At 40.2% G+C, this 26,083-nt stretch overlaps 1 protein-coding gene across 11 annotated transcripts in view; it reads right to left on the reverse strand.

Moving 5' to 3' along the window:
* Positions 1 to 26,083, reverse strand: part of add3a (adducin 3 (gamma) a) — a 241,528-nt gene that overhangs the window by 11,898 nt on the left and 203,547 nt on the right. For all 11 annotated transcript variants that reach the window (XM_028795853.2, XM_051922174.1, XM_051922167.1 and 8 more), the window contains 5 exons: positions 25,870 to 26,013; positions 21,087 to 21,185; positions 14,562 to 14,735; positions 13,700 to 13,960; positions 6,584 to 6,691 (listed from right to left, as the gene is read on the reverse strand). In XM_028795853.2, coding sequence (XP_028651686.2) covers positions 6,584 to 6,691; positions 13,700 to 13,960; positions 14,562 to 14,735; positions 21,087 to 21,185; positions 25,870 to 26,013 — 786 coding nt within the window. The remainder of the gene's footprint in view (positions 1 to 6,583; positions 6,692 to 13,699; positions 13,961 to 14,561; positions 14,736 to 21,086; positions 21,186 to 25,869; positions 26,014 to 26,083) is intronic.

Genomic DNA, 26,083 nt, shown 5'->3' on the forward strand with positions numbered 1-26,083 from the left:
TGCCATAATGAGACTATCATGGGCCGCCACTTGGTTTTCAAGTTACGGACACGTGTATATAGAAGCGTGACATGAGCACGAGGCAGCTATGCAATGCCCGCAACGCTTTCATAAGATACCATATTGACATTGCCAGACGAAGGGGCCGCCGATTCTTTCTCTGCCCAGGGCCGCCACGAGCCTAGAGCCACCCCTGGCAGGCTACACTACTGGCTGGGCTACTGTGACTGACCACTGGGCAGAACTGACCATCACGAGTAGTAATAGCTCGCATATTTTCACATTTTTTGCTCTAGTTTCATGTAATTTTGTGATAATATTGTAACGAACAGTTAGTGCAGACTACAGCTGAAGATCTGAAGTGGACGCGAAAAGTTGGTGAGTTGTTTATTAACATATTTTTGTGATTTTGAGTTTGTATAATTATTGTAGGTCAGGTGGCTTTTTGCATATTGGCTTATTTTACAATATAAACTTTGAAGTAAACTTAGTAAAGTAAAATTTGATTTTTGGAGGATTTGTTTTCCAACTTGAATTACTGAGCAATGAATTCAGTGAGCATTTTCGTGATTTCAGTTCACACAAACGGCATTGCGCTGTTCTCTTACAACGTTGAGAATGCGCCTGAGAATATCCAAATTGAATTGATCGAAGTGCAGTCAGATTCTATTCTGAAGGCAAAATACAACGAAGTTGGTGTGCAAGGCTTGTATGCTTACCTGCCACCCTCGTATGTGCAGATCCGTAAGTTGGCATCGAGAGTACTGTCAATGTTCGGAAGCACTTACCATTTTGAGCAATTGTTTTTGTTAATGAAAGCTACCAAAACCCCACATCGCTCAAGACTTACCATCGAGCACCTTTCATCCCTCATAAACGTTGCAGCTGCACAAGATTTCAAGCCTGATATTGACAAACTGGTTACTAACAAGAGATGCCAAGTGTCGGGACAAAAGAAATAAATCTCACACTGTAAGGCTCCTATATAAGCAATGAATATAATGAATATCAATCATCAAGATGCTATATAAAAGCGGTCGGGATTGTCCTTCCGTCCCGTGAGTGCAAAGCATAGCGGTATTCCACTTATCACAGACTTACTACTTGCGGTACGAAGCGACACGATGTGAGCAGAGTTCTGGTGCTCCCATCGTTCCCTTGCTTTTGTGCGTGATGCGCTGGAAAAATAGACAAAATTATGTCTCTGGAAATAATTAATGTTGATGGAGTACAAATGCCTCACCGCGTAGTAAATATCAGGGGAGATGGTGCTTGCTTATTCTCATCTATATCTTATTTAGTGCATGAAACTCCGTCTTTAGCGGTACAGATTCGGGCTGACATTGTACGACACGTTTTAAGTAATTGGTCAAGGTTTCAGCCATTTACAATGATGCCGTCAGGAATCTCTTATACAAATGAGCTTCAGTATCTCACTGAAATGTCAAAGTCTCAAACTTATGGTACCATTTCTGAGCTAATGGTAGTGGGAGAGTTGTTCCCCAATGAGTTTCAAGTATATTATTATGGAGTCCTACACTCCAAGTTTGGACAGACACTCGAGGGGATAAAAAAAACGTAGGTTTTCGGGAGATGTTATGAATGGGCACTTTGATGTTCTCATTCCCTACACTTACATGCCTGATGTACACATGGAGCGCACACAAATTGAGGATAAAAGTCGGTCGCCTTAAAAGGTGGGTGAGCCTAGTAATATAATAAGGACCTAGCTAAGAGGTTAAGACTCTAATTCTACACTGTTGTATGGAGACTGCATGGAAATAAATTGCTTTTCTTTAAACTTTATGTGTTACATTTTTTTTTAAAGTTTTCAGTATTGGAAAGAATGCTACAGTAACTTTGTATAATAGTATAATAGTATTTGTTACAGTACGGCCCGCTGACGCACGTATGGCAGTCGAAGCGGCCCACCAATGGTAGTGAGTTTGACATACCTGATCTGGCTAGTGTTTATGCACCTCTGATGAGAACATAATGTAGCTCGAGAACTTCTAGCTCATATTTAATTTAAGACTGTCAGAATAAATATCATTTATTCAAATACAATCCAATTAAAAATGTTTTATTCAAAAGCTAAATACAGTAATTTCAATGAAAAAATTTTTAAAATAATTTTGGCATTGGTACCTCCAGACAATATGGCTGACAGATCACGTGTCTCTATTCAAATATAATTTAAATTTATTCAATGCCAAAAGCTGACGCTTCATTTTAAGAACAACAGTTGTTCATTTACCTTGAACTAACTTTGGCATTGTGTTACTCCAGACATCCTAGCAGTATAACCATTTTTGCATATGTCATTTTGCTCATCAAATCCATAATCAGCTTTTTTTTTTTTTTTTTTAATATGTATGAATTGTTAGCATGTCTCATCATTAATATAATGGACAGCATTTTTCTACCCCATTTCATTGCTCATTGATCAACTGATCTACTATGAACAGATTCTGAAACGTTACTTCACACCTAAAATTACTGCTCTGCTCCTAATCCTGTCCTGTTTCACTCTAGAACCTGACATCCTTGCTTTGCGGTGGGGAGATAAATGGGGAGAGTTAGCATTGAGGTAAATGGGGAGAGTTGGCATCAGGAAAGGAACCCAGCCATAAAAATCATGCTGAAACCTATAAAAAAAAACATCACCCGCAAACATTACAATTACAAAGCAAAATTTAGTGTATTCATTTGTGAAACAGTAACAGACTCACAATGCCTCAGTTAATAAATATTGAGCAGTGACTTCTGGAGCCAAGGACCACAAAAATCACATAGTCAGGGGTGTTTAGTGAGCTTAAACATCCGTGAGTGATTCTGTCTGAGTTTTATATTGGCATTAAATATATTTATATATCAAGTATTTTACATATCTATATTTGAGCCTCACCTCGACATTCGGCCTTATAGTGGTTGAATGGTTAACTTGTATCATTAGTAGAACTTGTCAACTTTCTGGTTCTTTAAAAAAAAAAAAAAAAATCCTTCACAGTATCTTTTAGGGCAGATTTTTATTTCCTCTCACAACTCTGCTTTGGCTGCGGTGGGTTGGCACCCTGCCCAGGATTGGTTCCCTGCCTTGTGCCCTGTGTTGGCTGGGATTGGCTCCAGCAGACCCCCGTGACCCTGTTTGGATTCAGCGGGTTGGAAAATGGATGGATGGATGGAACTCTGCTTTGGGAAATAGTTCCCAAAGAACAGTTTTATTAAATACCCTGAAAGTATTGTTCTGCTGTCGATCTTGTTGTGGTTCCCAACTGCTTTATCATGGTTTACCAAGTCTTAAAAAAAAAATCTGAATACAGCATTTGGGATGCTTTAATTACTTGATTATACCGTAGACACAGACTCTCGAAAACAATCATTTAATAATCAACAACATACAAAACGAATGCATAACCTCCTCTCCTGGTTTACAGACAACCACCAAACCTGCTACAACTAATTGTCCAAAGCTCCTTCAGTGAGCCAACAGAAAATGGCACATCTCCCTGCCTACAGAAAAGATGTAAAACATGTGCACATTTATAATATAGATCGTGCAGTTATACCAAACTGCCGACAAGAACATTGTATAAAGGGATAATTTTCCTACAAATCATCTAATGTGGTCTACCTAATTCTGTGTATCAAATGTTCCATTAGTGCACTCTGTGGGAGAAACTGGACAAACACTCTGTCGAAGTATAAATTTACACAGGTTACACATTAAGCATGGCAATAGAGATGCTCCTATAGGAGCTCACTTTAGCAGCAATGGACACTGTGAGAAGGACATTAACACTAGAATTACCAAAGCTTACGAAAAAACTCCAGCCTAACTTAAATCCGCTTGCACCTCTCCATCAGCGTCTTTTGTCTTGTAAATGTGTCGATAAACCCAAGCAACAGGCAGTCTGCTATCCCATCCTCCCACTGCCACAGAAATGGCTAAAACCTCTCCCAGCTCAAGTCTTGTTTATCAGGGAGTCAGGTACCTAGAGCTGTATAGGCTAGAAAATATATTGTTATTTGGAACACTAGGGGGCTTTGCCCCCTGCTCGCTTCACTCTCCCACCCCCACCCCCCGGGGTGCGCTATGCACCAGCCACTTTGCGTCTCTGACGCTCACGTTGTGAAGAGGGGGGCCAAACGCATGCTAAGGAGAAGAGGTCGCACCTCTAAAACCCCCTCTTAAATGGTGATACAATGAGAAACAAATACATTTTTTTTACCTCCTCTTTGCAAGATCAGCTGCTGGCTTGCTGCTGCTGCCGTGCTGCGTGATCTGCATGTTGCACAGCGCTTCAAACAGTTAAAAGCCTGTAGAGCAGCGGTCCTTTTGTCTCACTGGTCTGCATGTTGCGCAGCGCTTTGAACAATTAAAAGCCTGTACAGTAGCTGTCCTTTTGTCTCACTACCTTGTCTCGCGGGACGTTAAAGTATCTCCGAGAAAATCACGTCTCGTCTCCTCCCAAACTTTCCAATATGTTTTTTTTTATAATAGAGAGACATGCATTTCATGTGTGTTCCGTGTCTACAAAGATCTATATAAGTGCAGGATGACAGGAAATGCAAAAAATGTTGAACACATACCTAAAAAAGACAAACTTTTTCCATGTTTTAGTACTAACGACAAAATTTTGACATGAAGTGTATAATGTGTGAAGACCAAAGTCCAAATATCAAATAAGCACTTTCACAAAAGGTACAAATATAACAGATCAAGTGCACTCTGATTCAAGACTATAACTGAAGAAACCTTATGAGAAAACCGATGACAACCTTAAGCTCATTTTGGGCAACTTATAAATTCAGTACAATTGAATACCCTTTTCTGACTAGTAACAGCAACACATACAGTGGGTTGAAAAAGTATTCGACCCCCTCTGGAAAGCCACCGCATTACTATCTTATATCATTACAACCTATAAAAATCACAAATGCAGAGTATCATAGTGAACTTTTATTTCTATGTGTACATATTTTGAAACATTTACAGCTTGGTGAACTAAACAAATGCAAATTGACAGTCATGTTGTGAAAAATGCTGTTGAAAAAGTAATGGACCCCTTCACACGACACACAGTCAATACTTGGTAGCAGCTCCCTTTGCGGCAATAACTGCTTGCAATTACTCTGGATAGCCATCTACAAGCTTAGTACATCTGGATAGAGGCAATTTTTCCCATTCTTCCTTGCAGAACTGCTCCAGCTGGGCAAAGTTTGAAGGCATTTGTTTGTGAATTGCAATTTAGAGATCACGCCACAAATTTTCAATTGGATTCAGATCCGGACTCTGGCTAGGCCACTGCAAGACCTGGATCTTCTTTATGTCAAACCATGCTTTGGTTACTTTTGCACAGTGTTTTGGGTCATTGTCCTGCTGAAAGTAGTAGCGTTGTCCGAGTCCCAATTTCAGGGCTGACGTTTGAAGGTTTTCTTCCAAAATCTGGATATACTTCTTACTATCTATTCTTCCTTCAATATGGACAAGGGACCGAGTGCTTGCCCTAGAGAAGCAGCCGCAAAGCATGATTCTCTCCCCATCATGCTTGATGGCAGGTATGGTGTTTGCCGGATCATTGGCAGTCCCTTCCATCTGCCAGACAAACGCCTTTGTGTTGAGGCCAAAAAGTTCAATTTTGGTCTCATCAGACCAAAGTACACGACTCCAGAATGCAAGACTCTTGTCAAGATTTCTGTTAGCGAATTCTAACAAAGCTATCAGATGACAATTTTTCAGTAGTGGCTTTTTTCTGGCAACTCTGCCATACAGCCTCTCTTTATGCAAAACCTTCGATATTGTAGTGTTGCGTACATCCACTCCAGTTGCAGAGACAGAACTTTGCAGGTCACTGAGAATCCCCTCAGGATTTGCTCTTACTTCTCTGACTTCTCTCTTTCCTTTGTTATTTTAACAGGGTGGCCTGACCTAGGGCTGGTTCACTATGCTCCCAGGAGTCTTCCACTGTGATGGCCTTCACAGTGGACACACTGAGGCTAAGGAGCTTGATAATCTTCTTGGCACCATTGCCATCTTTAAACTTCTTAATCATAGTGGTTCTCAAGTCAGTAGAAAGTTCCCTTGTTTTCATTTTTGTCAGTTTTTCAGGTTTCACCAAATAATCATTTGTACTGATTTCTCAGATGTTATGTTACTAAGAACTGGCCTAAATAATCACTTCTAGACCAGTCAACAAGCTAGAGGATTAATTGATTGATTGTTTATACCTGTTTTCATTACCATTATTGCATTATTAACAATCATATAGACTCCAAGCTATTAGGGGTCGAATACTCATTCAACAGCAGATTTCACTGCTATGTTCTTTATCGTTGCAGCATCATTTGATTTTCAGGATTTTTTTTGTGAAAAGTTATTGTCCAAAAGGCCCTCATTTATATGAAACAGTATGAAACTAAAGGTGCATTTTCAAAGAAAAATATTACAGGAAATTTAAACTTTGTCTAGGGGGTCAAATACTTTTTCAACCCACTGTATGCTTAAATTGTGTTACATAATGCACAAATTGTTAATGTACTGTAAATAGTATTGTTTAGCATTAAAGCAAGAAAAACATACCTTATTCCTCTTTTCTAAAACTTCACTTGGGTTTGTATTTAGTGGAACAAACTGGTTTGGATCTTCAATTCGGATTGGAGTACTTGAAGATTCAACTGCCTTCATCCACTGCAGATAAAATGAAAATATTTAATTGAACAGCATTTTCCTGTAATTGTTATTGAGATGAAATTTAAAGTATCAATGCAGCGTCATATGTATATATCATTCATCTATTAGTTGCAGAGATTACTAAATTGCAGACAATATGCCGGGTCAATATGCTTATTTGATTAAATAAAATTCTCCATATGTAATAAATATGCATTACAAAATGCAACTTGTAATACAATGTGACATATACAGAATTAACTGATTCATCAAAATATAAGAAAATAATATTATTCTAAATTCTTATAAAATATAGTGAAAAATAAAATTAAGGCACTGAAATATTCAGCTCAAAATATTATATCTTTGACAATGAAAAATTATGTTCAACAATGAATGTCAGATAGAAATGTTTACTACATATTTAATTACTGTGAATTAAAAGACAGATTTTATTTAACAAAATTAATTTTGAAATCGACAATTTACAACATTATTCCTGAGATATTATATACAGCTTCAAAATAAAACAAACATTTGAAATGGCAATACAATTGTAAGGAGTGCATGTGGGAATTTTCATGAAATGTGCCTTATGATAGACAGTACATTCCCAGATTTTTTCTGCTATGCAGCAAGTTCTGCTGGAACGGGTCCAGCATCCCACACAACCCAGAACTGAAAATAGGTAAGTTTGAAAAGTGAATGCATGGAGAGTTGAACTACTATATCACATGAAATAATGTCCAGCTACTCCCAAACTATAAGATCCTTACCTGATGAGAATACAAATTTAACTTAATTCACAGTCTTTGGGGGAAAAAGTAAAATCTTGTGCAAAAATTCATGACCAAATCTTCCCAACAAAATCTATGCAGCTGTCATCAGTGTGACAAGACAGAATGGTTTCCCAGGTTGAATGCAAAAAGGTAGAGTTAAAAGTTCATACACTCTTTCGTGTGAAGTATGCTGCGTTTCCAAAATAGATAATTAATTTTCACAGAACTCTCACTGGACAAATTGATACATTTAGGAGATCTCACTACTTTAACATTCTTCCTATACATGCAAGTTTTGTCTTATACAATACTAATCATCAACTGCATTTGTATTATGGTCATTTTCTTTCACTGCTACATTTCACCACTGGTGCTGAAACATGCTCTTTGGTTTTTCAATTGTGAAAAGTGAAATCGTGAAACAAATGGTTTTATTGAATGCAAATGACGTCATACCAATGGTCTAATTTGAAACAGAACTAAGATAACATATATTTTGGTGCCACGGGATTTCTTATTGAACTATTATAGCTCATAAATACACAGGCAGTGTGTGTATGGTTAGAATTATACACCGATGAAAAAAGAAGTCCAACAGATGTTGGTAATGATAAAACTATCGGTTATAGGTTATTGTCCCTTCATAGGGTTAAATTGTTTCAGCCATCTTATCAGAAATATGGCTTGTGCAGTGTCAAAACACAAAAAAAACTCATTAAATGCACTTTTACCCAATAAGATCCAGGTGGACTGATGCCTGATCTGGTCAGCCTAAAAAGAGGTCACAGCAAAACAAAGGAAAAGCTTACTCAGTTTTCTACGCATTCCATAATGCCCCAGACTGTCAGAAACAGGACAGAGATTGGCATTGTCATGCTGCAGGATAATAAATAATAAAACTCCTTAATGATATATGATACGTATGTTTGTGTATAGTACATAAACAGTGTGTTTACATACATAATTTCAACAAGTCTTACCTAATATCTAAGAGAATATAAAGCTTTCGCGGGGGGTTCTGGAACGCAATCCCCGCGATCGAGGAGGGATCACTGTATTGTAATATACATTAGTTTCTAAAATCATCCTGTGATATACAGTCATGGCCGAAATTATCAGCACCCCTGGAATTTTCCCAGAAAATTATTGCAATTACAAATGTTTTGGTATACACATGTTTATTTCCTTTATGTGCATTGGAACAACACAGTAAAACAGAGAACAAAAGCCAAATCTGACATGTCACACAGAACTCCAAAAATGGTCCAGACAAAATTATTGGCACCCTTTCAAAATTGTGGGTAAATCGTTTTATTTCAAGCATATGATGCTCGTTTGAACTCACCTGTGGCAAGAAACAGGTGCTGGCAATATAGCAATCACACCTGAAGCCAGGTAAAATGGAGAAAAGTTGACTCAACCTTTCTGTTGTGTGTCTGAGTGCGCCATACTAAGCATGGAGAACAGAAAGAAGAGCAGAGTCCATCTCCAGAGATCTTCATGTTTCTTTGTCCACTGTGCGCAACATAATCAAGAAATTCACAACACATGGCACTGTAGCTAATCTCCCTGGACGTGGACGGAAGAGAAAAATTGATAAAAGACTGCAAACGAAGGATAGTCTGAATGGTGGATAAACAACCCCAATCAACTTCAAAACATATTTAAGCTGTTCTGCAGACTAAGGGTGCAACAGTGTCAGCTCGAACTATCCATCGACATCTGAACGAAATGAAACGCTATGGCACAGAAACATAAAAAAGCCAAACTGGAGTTTGCCAAAACGTACTTGAAGCCAAAATCCTTCTGGGCGAGTGTCTTGTGGACAAATGAGACCAAGGTAGAGCTTTTTGGTAAAGCTCATCATTCTACTGTTTACAGAAAATGGAAAAGCTGGGTCTTCGTCAGAGGTCATGGGTGTTCCAGCAGGACAATGACCACAAACATACCTCTAAAAGCACTCAGAAATGGTTGAAGACAAAGCGCTGGAGAGTTCTGAAGTGGCCAGCAATGAGTCCGGATCTAAATCCAATTGAACACTTATGGAGAGATCTCAAAATTGCTGTTGGGAGAAGGCGCCCTTCAAATCTGAGAAACCTTGAGCAGTTTGCAAAAGAAGAGTGGTCGGAAATTCCAGTTGAGAGGTGTAACAAGCTTGTTGATGGTTATAGGAAGTGCTTGATTTCAGTTATTTTTTCCAAAGGGCGTGCAACCAAATATTAAGTAGAGGGTGCCAATAATTTTGTCCAGCCCGGTTTTTGAGTTTTGTGTGAAATGATGTCAGATTTGGCTTTTTTTCCTCTGTTTTTTGTGTTGTTCCAATGCACATAAAGGAAATAAACATGTGTATACCAAAACATTTGTAATTGCAACAATTTTCTAGGAGAAATGATACATTTTCAAGGAAAATTCCAGGGGTGCCGATAATTTCGGCCATGACTGTAGCGGGTCCGCGGCTGAGAAGGAAAGGCCAATTTTTAAATAAATTATCGCTGTGGCTTAAAGAGGGGGTATGGTAGTGTGGCCGGAACGGTTCCTGGGCGCGATACGGTCTTGGGCGTTTCTGCATTGAAGTGCACAGGTGTGGGATCTCCCATGTCCGTAATTGATGTCGGGAGCTGTTAATCGCCACACCTGTGCCACGTCCCCATTATAAAAATAGTAGGGGCGCGAGTGGGCAGGGGAAAAAAGTTTGGAAAAGAGAGCGTAGGTTAGAGGAAGAGGAAGTTGGAGGCTGAGAGGCGGTGTGGGTGTGAGTGAGCGAATGAGCAGGATGAGCAGGCTTGCTGGTGGTTGCAGGCAGCTGAGAAGTGAGCCTTAGCGGGGTGTTTGGCCAGCACACGGGGGTGGATGGATTTGGTCACTCCTTCTGAGTTTTTCAGAGGAGCAGGAGTGACCAGGATTGTTGACAACTCGCCGTGAAAGGTAGCGGAAGTCGTGAAGGCTTGGGAGGTTGAAGCCTCAGCATGAGCACCCTGGTCACAGCGGAACCAGAGTCTCGGTCCACCGGATTAGCCATATGGAGCCAGGGGTTGGAAGGCTACCGGACCAGAAGGAAAGTCAGGTGCACCTGCAGGTAGGGCAACTCCCCTGTTGCAGGCCCTGTATGGGAGAAGCAGGGGAGCCGCCAGTTAAAAGAAGAAAGCATTGGGATTTTAAAGAAGGGTCTGCTTCCAGCCAGTATTTTAATCTCGGTTTTAAATGGAGTGATTTATTGGGATTTTAACCTCCAAATTTTCACAGTGTTTTTAATTTTGAGCACTGCACTATTGTTTTGGACACTTTTTGGTTTTCATTGTTTTTAATAAAAGCACTGTTTGCACTTTGCACCTTCCCCTTGCTTTGTTTGGTGTACTCATTGTCCAGCTCATCCGGCTACATTATAGACAGTGTTGGGTTTAAGAGGCTCCCTAAAGAGAGACGGGAGCATGGAGCAGAACCTGTATCGTCACACATCCCTTTTACCTATAGCAGAGAAGTTATTTCAAATTCACAGCAAAGTCTTAAAAACAGTTCATAAAAACCAAAACAAAACACTTTGGAATTTGTTTTAACACTAGAATTACCAGAGTCAACGAAAAAACTCGTAGATCCGGCCCACCTTAAAACCGTTCTGACCTCTCTTTTGTCTTCTAAATATGCCGATTAAGACGAGCAGCAAGCAGCCGGCTATTCCATCCCCCACCGTCGCAAAACGTTCACTAAGTTTTCCCAGCTCATGCCTTGTTTGATTATCTGGGAGTGACTGAACTGTTGGAGTTTTAGAGTGGAAATAATAGATCATTATTTGGAACACATGCATTTCATGTGTGTTCCATTTCTACAGTAATCTGTGTAAACACATAGTTAAAACAAAAACTTTTTCATATTTTAGTAATAAATGCTACAAAATGTAGGCATAAACTATAGAATGTGTGAAGCATGAAGTCCAAACATCAAATAAACACTTTCACAAAAGGTTCAAGGATGATACAACACCTTCCGTGCCGTAACGCTAAAATTTGCTGACTCATAGCGCAGCAGCCCTGCCGTGCCTCAGAGACCCGAGTTCGATTCCTTTCTTTGTAATCTCAAATGGACATAAAATTTATAAATTGGTATGCACTGTAAATCGTTAAGTTTAAAATGTCGATCACGGTTATTTCTATTGATTAATTCATGCTTTTTTACTTAGAGTCAGAACAGGAGCTTATTCAGCTTCTGATCTGACTCTAAGTAACAGCTGCAGTATAAATTCACACCTGATCTGACGCTGTTCGTTTTCAAATAATATTGCATTACTTCAACGATGTTTTATAATTGGTACTATTCGCGTCATAAAATGGTTTCTTCAAAACATCACATATATTTGTCTCTTTCTTTTTTTAAAATGTGAGTTGATCACCGCCAGCATGTTGTAGCACACAGCAACTGACCACCTGCATGTTCTTGCGCACACTGTAAGACAGCGCTATATGCAATCATCAAATTCAAATCTTAACAGTTACAAGTACACTGCAGAGCTATAGTGCGTCTTTATGTGAAAACAGCAGTGTCAGATGGGGAGTGTCTGACGATTGCATATAGCGCTGAAGTTACTGCTCTTTACTATGCTTTCCTCTGCATGTCCTGGAGTACAAAATAAACAGCAAACAGCAACATGTGGGGACTGCCAAGATCGGGGGGAAAAAAAAACACGCAGTCACTGATTACAAACTGCAAGATGTTATGCGAATGAATATAAATAATATGAATAATGTTGCATCAGTGCCATGAAGTTTTTCGAAATGTACTATACAGGTCATAAAACGAATAATTCCAAATATCATATATAACTATGTTTCTGTTTTTTTTTTGTTTTTTTTTTGACAGTATAGACCATAAGGTGTATACCAATTCAGCAAGAGCAGGAACACTCAATAAAACCGAATAAAAAGAAAATCAAGTGACGGTGAGATACGAAGAAGGCAGATTCATCAGCGTTTGTGTGTCAGATCCCGGGGAGGGGGGTGTGGGGGGGGGTTAAGGATGATAGCGGTAGTATGTATCGTGATACACTGCAGAGCTATAGTGCGTCTTTATGTGAAAACAGCAGTGTCAGATGGGGTAAGAAAGGATCCTGAACGCGACTGAGAGAATGAAAAGTGAATTTAAAAAAAAAAAACCAAAGCTAACCTTTACAAGTATTATAAATTACACCGGCTGTTACAGACTGAAATCAAATGTATCTTTTTATTCTAAAATGGTAAAAATAAGAGCAGTTCACTTCTCAAAAGGGAGTCGTGCAGGATCGAACTTGTGACCTTTTGATTCCCAGTCAGCAGCTGATACTGTTGCGCCACGGTGGCAATCATAGTAAGCGAGTGTCAATGTCGCACACTAAGGCGGCTTTTTTCTGCAGTTATATTTTTGAATAAAAGCGCACTTGTTCTGTTATATTTGTACCTTTTGTGAAAGTGTTTCTTTGATATTTGGACTTCAGGTTTCATACATTATATAGTTTATACCTACATTTTGTCATTTATTACTAGAATATGAAAAATGTTTCTGTTTTACAAATGTGTTTACATAGATTACTGTAGAAACGCAACACACACGAAATGCGTGTGTTCCAAATAACGATCTATTATTTCCACTCTAAAACTCCCCTTCACTCCCAGATAATCAATCAAGGCATGAGCTGGGAGAAGTTCGTGCACGTTCTAAGTCAGCGGGGGGATGGAATAGCTGGCTGGTTGCAGCTCCTCTTTATCTGCACTTTTAAAAGACAAAAGACGATGGCAGAGAGGTACGAACGGATTTAAGAAGTGATTTAAAGGTGGGACGGATCTGCGAGTTTTTTCGTAGGCTCTGCTAATTCTAGTGTTAATTAGGCTTTGGTACTTCAACAAACCCTCATCCTCTTTATTATTTTGGATAGAATAGTGATCTTCAGTGATGACTTGGATACAGTTTCTTTTGCTATATTACAACCTTATGCCCAGTTTCACACAACTGAAATGACCCAATACTACACTCTTTTTCACAATGTAAGAAATTGCACTAACTACTTGATAATTACTCCATTTAAGTTACAAGTTCACTTTATTATGGCCTTATAAAGATAACTGTCAGGGAATTATTTCAGAGATGACACATAAAAACACCTTTTTAAAATCCACATTAGCAATTTCATTTCAACATTTATTGTTCTTTATTTCGCCTTATACAATTTATTTTACATTTACAGTTAAACAAATTCTATTGGTAAATTAAAAAAAATACTCACAGTTATTTTAGTTCTGGGACTGCTTTCACCATTGAGGGACTCCTCTGGTACATTGACTTTCATGTAGGTATTTGGTGAGTTAAGCCATCTTGTTTTTTCACGCTGCTGTTTCTGTGCTAGGTATTTGATAGGAGAACGGGGAGCTGTGTCATTTTCATCAAATGTGAAGGCAGTGACTGTTGCAGGGATTTCTACATCACTCTTGTATCTTGGTTTCTCTCGAATAATAGGATGTCTATACGCATATCCTGTCCTATATCCCTATACAGAACACAAAACAAATCCTAATAAAGAATACCACCTGAAATCAAACAAAAACATGCTATCTGTAAATTAAAAAATATACATTACTAAGTGAAAAATACAATGGATTTTATCTTAGTGGCTTAATATCACTGTCTGGGTTCCTTTAGTGGATTATAAACACTTTCTTAAATAATGGATTAATAAGAAAATAAAAACAATTAAGAAAGGAGCAGGTGACATTTATATAAAGGCATCTGTAAAGAAATATACTGAAAGCAGAGGATGTAAGGTCACCATCTTTAATACTACACATTCAGTTAATTCTGCAATATAATGTATTTTACCTTGAATAGCTTACTTAAGCTATGTATTCTACAGCTGTCAGATACATCAATTTACTTGGCTCATTTGTGTAAAAAAAAAAAAAAAAATTAAGAAAAACTAAAATTTGAAATATGTAAAATATATTGCAACAGTATTGTCCATATCTCACTTCACTTGCAAGAGTTTCTACATTATAAACATTAGTTTGTGGACTTGGGGAAAAGCATACAAATTCACTGAGAAGAGAATTTGATGGTCAAAATATAAAACCCTTTTACTCAGGCATACTTACCAAGTTATCTAACATCCTCATTAATGATTCAAACTCCAGTTCACCTGGTTTCCATTTCTGTGGACTTCCCATATTGACTCCAGCAAGTGCAACCCCTTCTGTAAACGGCCTCAATTTCTCCTGGTCTAAGATTATAAGATTTTCAACACCCCCAGCACATGACAGTGCATTCACCTTTTGAGGAAGGCAGATAAAACCATTTTGATTTATGCAACTATGAAAATGCATTATGTTCTGAATATTGCATATAAAATTACCTCATATCATGAAACTTATGTTAAATATAAAAATACTACTATAAATTCCTAATACAGTAAATAAAAAAACATAGTAATATGATGAGTGAGGAACAAACTTTATGCAACTAGTAAGATATGAATTTGCATTGTTTTAAAATTGTATAAAACAAAAAGCAAAAATACAGAGTTTTCAGCATGTGTTGACTTATTAGACACTCTTATTTTCAGAATTTATTTTTCAGAAAAGGGCAAAATAACACAAGATGTGCCATGTAAAGAAAAATACATAACTCGGCAACATGAACATTCTTATTAAGCCAAAGGAAGCCTTGTCTACAACAGAGGGAGTGCATATAGAGATATTCATAAGCACCTAGCTAGGTGCTTTCCATTTGGAATTTGTTCAGCTTGCAGGAAGAGAAAGACTTTTGACTTGTTTGTTTGTATGTACTACATCTATACAGCCTTTGAGAGAAATTGGATTGAGTGCTTAAAATGGGACCATGTAATGAATACGCTGTACTGCTGGGAGACTTTAATGCTCCAATTGGGAGTTACAGAAATACCTGAAGGGGTGTATTTCGGAAAGCGGCCTACCTGATCTGAACCCAAATTGTAAATTATTAGATTGCTGTGACCAGAATAGCTTGGGTGAAAGATCAACAATCAACTTTGTTGTCATGTCATCTGATCTGAGGCAGCAAGTTCAGGACACATGAGTAAAGAGAAGTAGTGAGCCATCACATAATCATCCTATAGTAACGAGCTGGATCAAAAGGTTGGAGCACTCAAAAAAAAAAAAAAAAAAAGTATTGAGAGTGTGTTGGGAATGACTTGAGTTTAACTCCTACCTTCAGAGGAGCTTCTCCTCAATTGTAAGAGAATCAGGGAAAGAGAGAGTGGAGACAGCTACAAGTACCTGTGGACAAAATGCATCTGAAGAAGCTGTCAAGTTGAATAAAGAGGCCATCCTTGCAATATTAGCAGAACTGTAAAACAAAAGAAAACAGCCTAGGCAGTGACCAAATCAAATGCCATCATGTGGATGGGTGTTGGTGAGGCCATTCAGAATTACTTTTGGGTGGCCTCAGTTGGGTTCTGCACATCATTTAACAATAGAATTACCAAGGCCTATGACACAACTCGTAATCCCGGCCCACCTTAATTCTTTTCGCACCTCCCCGTTAGTGTCTTTTGTGTTGTAAATGTGTCGATAAGCACAAGCAGCCTGATATCCCATCCCCCACCAACGTAGAAAGTTTTCTCAGCTCAAGTCTGTTTACCTGCGTATGAGTTGCCTAGAGTTGTATTGGGTAAATAATATATTGATATCTGGAATACAGTAATCCTTCACTTATCGCGGGAGATAGGTTCCAAGGCCGACCGCGATAACTGAATTTCCGCGAAGTGGGTACACCATTAATTATTTAATTATTTAACGTGTATTTGGACGTTTTTAAACCCTCCCTGTATTGTTTACAACCCACCCTTTACTCTATTAATAACAGGGACAACTGCTAAGCAATATGAAATCGGTAGATAAGTTTACACTTACTGTATAGCAAAGTACACGTAGCTATATATGACGTGATGATGAATATGCTGCGCAGTAAAAATGATGACGATGAAGGTGATAATCTCCTGAATGCAGTAGCAAGAGCACATTAATGCTGAATGAGTGAGATGAGACTTCCTGGTTAATGCAGCACTCCGTCGCTGAGCCAATCAGCAGCACACAGGAACTTAACTGCGTGCTCTGATTGGGTAGCTTCTCGGCCATCCGCCAATAGCATCTCTTGTATGAAATCAACTGGGCAAACCAACTGAGGAAGCAAATACCAGAAGTAAAAAGACCCATTGTTCGCAGAAACCCGCAAAGCAGCGAAAAATCCGCGTTATATATTTAGATATGCTTACATATAAAATCCGCAAAGTCGTGAATCCGCGAAAAGTGAACCGCGAAGTAGCGAGGGATTACTGTACATGCATTTCATGTGTGTTCCATGTGTACAACAATGTAGGTAAACACATTGTTAAAACAAACCTTTTTCATGTTTTAGTAATAATTGACAAAATGTACACATGAAGTGTTTAATGTGTGAACCCTGAAGTCCAAATAACAAATAAACACTTTCACAAAAGGTACAAGTATAACAAAACAAGTGCGCTTTTATTCAAGAATGTAACTGCAGAAAAAGAATTCACATTAGGGTATGACATTGACACACCCTTAATACAACAGCTTTGGTGGTGCAGCGGTAAGAACTGCTGCCTCGTAATGAAGATGTTCGTGGTTTGATACTGGACGCCTCCGTTTTGAGTAGTGAGCGGCTCTTATTGTTACTATTATAGAATAAAAACATACATTTGATTTGAGTCTGTAACAGCTGGTGTAAATTTATGGTACTTGTAAAGGTTAACTTTTTTTTTTTTCTTCAGCTTTATTCCCTCAGTCACTTTCACTCCGATCTTACACTGCTGTTTTCAAATAAAGATGTGCTATATATAGCAGAGGTGAACTCAGATGAGGACGAGGGTTCTGCATCGGAGAAAAAGAACAGAAGCCCTCCCCTCAAGAAACGTCCACTCACATATAAGAAGAACGCAGCTGCACCAGGCGTAAAGGCGAAAGACGGCACCGTTTGGATGCAGCAACAGGTCCGGCATCATCCTGCCAGTCTGCCCCACACCTGTCCTTCAACGAAAGAGCACGGATTACAGAGCTCTCCAACGTATTGTGCAAAGTTCTATTTCTGGTTATGTTTTGTGATCGTCTTTATACGAAAACCACATATATGTTACTTATATAAAAGCCAGATCGAATGTTATTTATCTTGATTTATTTATTACTGTTGTTACAGTTCTGCTTTGTCCAGAAACAGTTTTATAAGCTTTATAAGCTTAGTCTCGGAAAATCTTTCTCGAATCAAATGTATGTTTTTATTCTATAATAGTAAGAATAAGAACAGCTCACTACTCAAAACTGAGGCATCTGGTATCGAACCATGAACGTCTTGATTACGAGGCAGCAGTTCTTACTGCTGTTCCACAAAGCGGTCGTATTAAGGGTGTGTTAATGTCGCACACTAACGCGAGTTCTTTTTCTGCAGTTACATCTATACTAATAAAACGCAAAGCCCTAACTGACTCACTCATCACTAATTCTCCAAATTCCCGTGTAGGTAGAAGGCTGAAATTTGGCAGGCTCATTCCTTACAGCTTACTTACAAAAGTTAAGCAGGTTTCATTTCAAAATTATACGCGTAACGGTCGACAATGTCCGCCATGTTAAACTTTCTTATTTATGGCCCCATCTTCACAAAATTTGGTAGACGGCTTCCCTGCGCTAACCGAAACTGATGTACATACTTATTTTGGTGGTATGACGCCACTGTCAGCCACCATATTGGACTTTCCAACGGTCTTTGTTACTTATGGGCCCATCTTCAAGAAATTTGGTATGTGGGTTCCCAACGCTAACTGAATTTTATTTATGTACGCCGTGTGAGGCGCCGTTGGGTCCCCCATCCTCACGCCTCCCACATAGTTGGCTGCCTGCCTATATAAGGCCTTCCGTCACTCCGGTCTCTTCATTCCCTTCCTTGCTTTGCCACGGTATTCACGTCTCCCCGCTGATAACTGCAGCCTTTTTATTTAATCAACGGTTTCTCCGCTGTTTATTACGATTATAGTTATTCTGTAGATATTTTAGACTTAGTTTACATTGTTCAGGTACCCATTTCCTTTATCATTCCAACCGTACCCCCATTAACATGTCTATCGAAGTGATCACCATCGATCAAAGAACTGTCACTTACCGAGTGGTTTCCAGGCCCGGAGATGGCGACTGCCTTTTCCATTCTCTGTGTTACATATTGCATGGCCATATCAGGCTCACTCTTGATATCCGAAAGAACATTGTGTCTTATGTATTGAATGACTGGTACAGGTTCAAGGTGTGGAATGGTGACGGTACAGGAGATAATTATACTACACAGGAGCACTATAAGAGTGAAATGCTTAAGCCCTTCACCTATAGTTCTGCATGTGAGTTGATGGCTGCTGCTGAATTGTTCGGTTGTCGCTTTCAAGTGTACCGAAATGGCCACATATTTTACACCTTTGGACAACCGCCAATGCCTCTTAAACATCTTAGATTCACAGGTGATGACTTGATTAGTGGACACTTTGATGTTTATGAATGTTCAAACTCTCAAAAGCCTAATGCGAAGTTATCGATAAAACCCATTTCAATTCAAAGGCCTCCAATTTCCAGTAAGGCTCTGCTTCGCAATGACAATAAGTCTCAGGGACAGACCCTACAAAAGGTTGGCACTGATTTGAGGCAAGATTGCTTTTCACATGGCCAACTATTCGTTGCATGCTCAAGAGTAAGCTCAGCGCACAGCTTGGTCATATTACAACTGGAGGGCTGAACTGACAACGTGGTATACAAAGAGATCCTTAACAAATAATTACTGATATATTTTCCCTCAGTTTAAAAAGGTTTACTTTTCTTCTTTTTCTTCTAAAAATTTTAAAGCAGTACTTCGCCACTGCGAAGCACAGGTATTTTGATATTTCTTGAATAAAAGCGCACTTGTTTTGTTATATTTGTACGTTTTGTGAAAGTGTTTATTTGATATTTGGACTTCAGGCTTCACACATTATACACTTTGTGTACATTTTGTCAATTATTATTAAAAAATGAAAAACGTTTGTTTTAACAATGTGTTTGCATAGATTGTTGTAGACACGGAACACACATGAAATGCATGTATTCCAAATAACGATATATTATTTACCCTTTACAAGTCTAGGCAACTCACACGCCGATAAACAGACTTAAGCTGAGAGAACTTTCTGCCCTTTCTGCGTTGGTGGGAGGATGGGATAGTAGGCTGCTTGCGTTTATCGACACATTTACAACACAAAAGACGCTGATGGAGAGGTACGAACGGATTTAAGGTGGGCCGGGATTACAAATTCTTTCGTAGGCTTTGATAATTTTAGTGTTAATGACACAAGAAGAGTAGACAAGATGTTACTCAGGCTGTTTTCAGCAATGGTGGGAAAATAATGACCACAAATGTGGATATCACTGGGAGGTGGAAAGAGTATTTTGAGGAATCCAGAGGATATGCCCTCCTCAGGGGAGGCAGTGCCATAGACATTGATTGGCATTGGGTCCATCTTTGTGACTCAAATGATTAAAAAGATCCATAGTGTGACAGAAACACTGAAAGCACCTGATAATATTTTGACTTTCACATTTCTTTAAGACTGTGAGGAAACTAAAAGCAGCCTCCTGGGACTGGTATGTTGGATATCCTTTAAAAAAGGGGAACAAGAAAGTACATGTAAATTACAGGGGGGTCACCCTTCTCCACCTCCCTGGGAAGATTATGCCAAATGGAAACTTCATCTAGTAGGTTAAAGATCATATTCCAAAGGGGCAATGTGGTTTCCATACAGGCCATGGAATAATGGACCAACTCTTTGTCCTTAAACACATATGTGAAGGGTTATCAGAGTTTGCTATCTTGTCTACATTGGTTTATGGACTTGGAAAAAAGCTTATGACTGTGTATGTTGAGAAAGGTGCTATTAGAATATGGTTTCTGAGGGCTGTTTCTCCGAGGCCATTCAAACCCTGTACCTGACTTGTTCAAAGGGGGAAGGTATTCAGCAACTGCCTGAAGTGGAGGAGTTACATTAGTATATGGTTTTATTCACAAGTAAATGGTACAGGAGCAGCAGTTTTATAAAACCTGCAACAGACTGGTGGCAAAGAAGGAATAGTTTGTAAATCCACAAAATTGTTTTTCTTCTTTTAAAACCACAAATGTGTAAGAGATTAAAATAAATCAGTTTCATGATAATTGAAATAAAGTAACATTATTAACCAATTTAAGTTTCTTGAAAGAAAATCTCCACGCTGAAAAGTACACACAGTGTACAGAAACTGATTTACTTTTATGACTTATCAAGGTAAAGTAGAATCAGGTTGATCAATGACAGGATGTTAACCAATTAATTGAGCTAACCAATAAAACTGGAGATCTGAGATGACATGTTATGGGGAAACACACCAATAATTGCAAAAAAGTAGGTCAACTACTCTTATTACAAATCCAGCATCATGTCTCAAAATAAGGTATTGCAAAACTGAGGAAAAAAATACTGGTGGTTATTGCTTGCAAAAACATAAATATTTTATGTAAATTAAACAAAATAAACATAAATTAAAGCAAATGACACAATTTTTCCAAGTTCTAGTTCTCACCTGAATCTCACAGGATAATTGGATGGTGTAAGTGTAATGAAAAGCTTCCTCAATACACTCTCCAAGAGCTAGCACGCCATGGTTTCGCAATACAAGCACCTAGAAATAAGAAACAACAATATCAGACTTTGAATCTGTACTTGTCAGTTTTGTCTGTTTTACGATCTTCTAACAAAATTAGTGGAAACAAACACCAAGTAGCAATTTAACTGGTAACATTTGCCTAATAATTAGTTGGTCTCACATTTGATTTCAAAGTGCTAAAGGATGGGCACAACTAGTACTGAAAGTGTAACTCTGATATAATGGCCCATTGTTGATTATTAAGTGTCCGTTGCTTGAAGCGAATTAGCAGGTGATGTATGTCTTCTCCAAAATACTTGTTTTGGCATTAATGTGAAATTATTGCCATGTTCGACTAGGAACCACTGCAACAATTTGTTAGCCTTTTGGCATGGGTCCTACCCTGCTGAATTATATTTTGTAGCACTGAAGAAGTGCCTTACTTGTATCGAAGGTTGTAACACTTGCCAAGAATAGTCTTCTAATGTCTGCTGCTTGTATTCCTTGCCCAGTACAACATCACTTTTGTGGTTCTTCTTGAAAATAAAGAAACTGACTGTTTTACAGACTGGACTTATTACCTCCAGGAGAAGCCATTACAAGCTGTGAGTTGTGCATCCTCCTTTTGGTTTTGCACTTAGTTGTTAGATTATTTGACTTTAGTCTCTCATTCTGCTTAAATTGAGCTAGCCTGTGCTAATCACATCCCAAGAGCCAGTCAAGATTCTGGTCCACCGTCCGGCGTCTCAGGAGTTACCTTCTGGGGACTCCTTCACACTGCTGGGAGACTTCAATGCTCACGTGGGCAATGACAGTGAGACCTGGAAGGGCGTGATTGGGAGGAATGGCCCCCCCCCGATCTGAACCCGAGTGGTGTTTTGTTATTGGACCTGTGCTCGTCACGGATTGTCCATAACGAACACCATGTTCAAGCATAAGGGTGTTCATATGTGCACTTGGCACCAGGACACCCTAGGCCTCGATGATCGACTTTGTGGTCGTGTCGTCGGACTTGCGGCCACATGACTTGGACATTCGGGTGAAGAGAGGGGCGGAGCTGTCAACTGATCACCACCTGGTGGTGAGTTGGCTTCGATGGTGGGGGAGGATGCCGGTCAGGCCTGGTAGGCCCAAACGTGTTGTGAGGGTCTGCTGGGAACGTCTGGCAGAGCCCCCTGTCAGAAGTAGCTTCAACTCCCACCTCCGGCAGAACTTCGACCACATCCTGAGGGAGGTGGGGGACATTGAGTCCGAATGGGCCATGTTCCGTGCCTCTATTGTTGAGGCGGCTGACCGGAGCTGTGGCCGTAAGGTGGTCAGTGCCTGTCGTGGCGACAATCCCCGAACCCGTTGGTGGACACCGGCGGTGAGGGATACCGTCAAGCTGAAGAAGAAGTCCTACAGGACCCTTTTGTCCAGTGGGACTCTGGAGGCAGCTGATAGGTACCGGCAGGCCAAGCGGAATGTGACTTTGGTGGTTGCTGAGGCAAAAACTCGAGTGTGGGAGGAGTTTGGGGAGGCCATGGAGAACGACTTTGAGGAGATTCTGGTCCACCATCCGGCGTCTCAGGAGGGGGAAGCAGTGCAGAGTCAACACTGTATATGGTGGGGATGGTGCACTGCTGACCTCGACTCGGGACGTTGTGGGTCGGTGGGGGGAGTACTTCAAAGACTTCCTCAATCCCACTAACATGCCTTCCAATGAGGAAGCAGAGCCTGGGGACTTGGAGGTGGGCTCCCCCATCTCTGGGACTGAGGTCACCGAGGTGGTCAAAAAACTCCTTGGTGGCAGGGCCCGGGGGTGGATGAGATACGCCCGGAGTTCCTCAAGGCTCTGGATGTTGTAGGGCTGTCTTGGATGACACCTCTCTGCAACACTGCATGGACATCAGGGACAGTGCCTCTAGATTGGCAGACCGGGGTGGTGGTCCCCCTCTTTAAGAAGGGGGACCGGAGGGTGTGTTCCAACTACAGAGGGATCATACTCCTCAGCCTCCCTGGAAAAGCCTATTCGGGGATTCTGGAGAGTAGGGTCCGTCGGATAGTCGAGCTTCGGATTCAGGAGGAACAGTGTGGTTTTCGTCCTGGTCGCAGAACAGTGGACCAGCTCTACACCCTTAGCAGGGTCCTGGAGGGTGCATGGGAGTTTGCCCAACAAGTCTACATGTGTTTTGTGGACTTGGAAAAGGCATTCGACCGTGTCCCTCAGGGAATCCTGTGGGGGGGGGGGGTACTCAGAGAGTATGGGGTACCGGACCCCCTGATAAGGGCTGTTCAGTCCCTGTAGGATCGGTGCCAGAGCTCGGTCCGCATTGCCAGCAGTAAGTCGAACCCGTTTCCAGTGTGAGTTGGACTCCGCCAGGGCTGCCCTTTGTCACCAATTCTGGTCATAACTTTTATGGACAGAATTTCTAGGCACAGCCAAGGCGTTGAGGGGGTCCGGTTTGGTGGACTCAGGATTGAGTCACTGCTTTTTGCAGATGATGTTGTCCTGTTTGCTTCATCAGGCTGTGATCTTCAGCTCTCTCTGGATCGGTTCGCAGCTGAGTGTGAAGCGGCTGGGATGGGAATCAGCACCTCCAAATCCGAAACCATGGTCCTCAGCCGGAAAAGGGTGGAGTGCCCTCTCAGGGTTGGTAGCGACATCCTGCCCCAAGTGGAGGAGTTCAAGTATCTCGGGATCTTGTTCAAGAGTGAGGGAAGAATGGAGCGTGAGATCGACAGGCGGATCGGTGCGGCGTCCGCAGTGATGCGGGCTCTGCATCGGTCTGTCGTGGTGAAAACGGAGCTGAGCCGTTAGGCGAAGCTCTCAATTTACCAGTCGATCTATGTTCCTACCCTCACCTATGGTCATGAGCTATGGGTAGTGACCGAAAGAATGAGATCGCGAATAAAAGCGGCTGAAATGAGTTTCCTCCGTAGGGTGTCTGGGCTTTCTCTTAAGGATAGGGTGAGAAGCTCAGTCATCTGGGAGGGGCTCAGAGTAGAGCCGCTGCTCCTCCGCATCGAGAGGAGTCAGATGAGGTGGCTCAGGCATCTGATCAGGATGCCTCCTGGACGCCTCCCTGGTGAGGTGTTCCGGGCACGGCTAACCGGAAGGAGGCCCAGGGGAAGACCCAGGACACGCTGGAGGGACTATGTCTCTCGGCTGGCCTGGGAACGCCTTGGGATTCCCCCGGAAGAGCTAGAAGAAGTGGCCGGGGAGAGGGAAGTCTGGGCATCTCTACTCAAGCTGCTGCCCCCGCGACCAGACCTCGGATAAGCGGAAGAGGATGGATGGATGGATGGATGTGCTAATCAAAAGGGCCACCACCAGCTTGATATGTTTAGCCAGTAAATATTTCTAGAAATATCCAAGACCAAGTTATGTGTAAAACCCAAGCAAGGTTGATACTAAAGTATTGAAACGTTTGTATCTGTAAGCACTACAGCAATACGTTCAAAGCAAATCAAAATCTTTAGTCTTGACCAATTTGCATCTGAACAGCACACAAACGATTTGTGGATACCTGCCTACCTGCAAGTTTTTTTAAAATTCACAAACTGAAGCTTTAGGCAATAACTGTTACATTGAACCACACTTGAGTGATAAATAACAAAATGTATAGTTCTTTTTAACTTGCAACAGATTCACATTTAAGATACAGTGTAGCATATTGTAAAATATCTAACTTACAATAAAGAAATATTTTAAAAATGTATTTATCCCTTTCCTGAAGTCAATTAGCTCAGTTCACTGTCTAGATGAGCTACAGATATTGACCTCAGCAGCATCAAATACAAGGCAGAAGTCAACCATGAATAGTGTACTAGGCTACTGCAGGCACACTTATGTGCACGATGAAAATTCTATTAAACCAGGATAATTTAGAGGCAGCAATTAACCTAATGCACCAGTCATTAGGGTATAAAAAGTAAAATTGAGCATAAGGTGGAAAACAGACAGAGAAACAGGAACAGCATGTAAAATCCAGACAGACCAAGGGTTCTTTAACCTGAAGTCCGTTGACCCCTAGGGGGTCCATGGATGGGTTTCAGGGGTCCATGAGGGTCAGATAAAAATTAACATTTACATTCACTATACAGCCTGGTACTGTTGATTTAGAGTAGATGATGTAGTAGTAGTAGAAAACATAGTAGTAGTAGTATTTTAATTTGCACAAGAGGATTGTATTTCATAATTATAATGAGTGGCCATTACTTTTTGCATAAAAAAGGAGGTTTTTTTTTTTTTTTAGATTTTTACTTTAAAGTTTAATAATACTTTGTATGTGTCATATATGTATGAGACAGTCAAATCTTGATAAATAAAGTACATTATATTCATTGGATGCAAAGTTGTGTTTATGTGAATATTTCTGGGGAAGAGTGTCCACAGCTTTAATCAGATTCTTAAAGGGGTCTGTGACTCAAAAAAGCTTAAGAATCACTGCGACAGACAGTGAAGGTTTAGGATTTAAACCCAGTCACAAAGAGCTGCACAGCCGTAACTGTAACTAGAGGCAGTGCCATTGTTAATTCTAATTATGCAACATTAAGGATGTGTTGCTGTCTTTATCTTGGTTCATACTAGCTAGAAGGGGCTGACCTTGGTCATTTGTAAATACCTTACTACTGGTACAGATACAGTAATATTGGTCCTTGGCTTCATGTGAAGAAATGACAAGATGAATTGTTAAAATACAAACATAATGATAAACACATTTATACACAAACATACCTTGCAAGATGGACCCAAAGCTTTCTGGAGTTCTATTCGCTCACTCTGTTCATCAAGACAGCCTTGGTAGTTGTAGTAAGCAATATCACCTAGAATGAGCGACTCTTGGGAGATGGGAAGAACACCACATTTCATTGATGAAACCTACATTTGAAGAAAGAAGAAAAAACAAATATGCTGCAAGCAGTGTACATAAAATAGTACAAAAACTATA

The sequence above is a fragment of the Erpetoichthys calabaricus genome, chromosome 2, assembly GCF_900747795.2.
Source record: "Erpetoichthys calabaricus chromosome 2, fErpCal1.3, whole genome shotgun sequence".
Taxonomy (NCBI): Eukaryota; Metazoa; Chordata; class Cladistia; order Polypteriformes; family Polypteridae; genus Erpetoichthys; species Erpetoichthys calabaricus.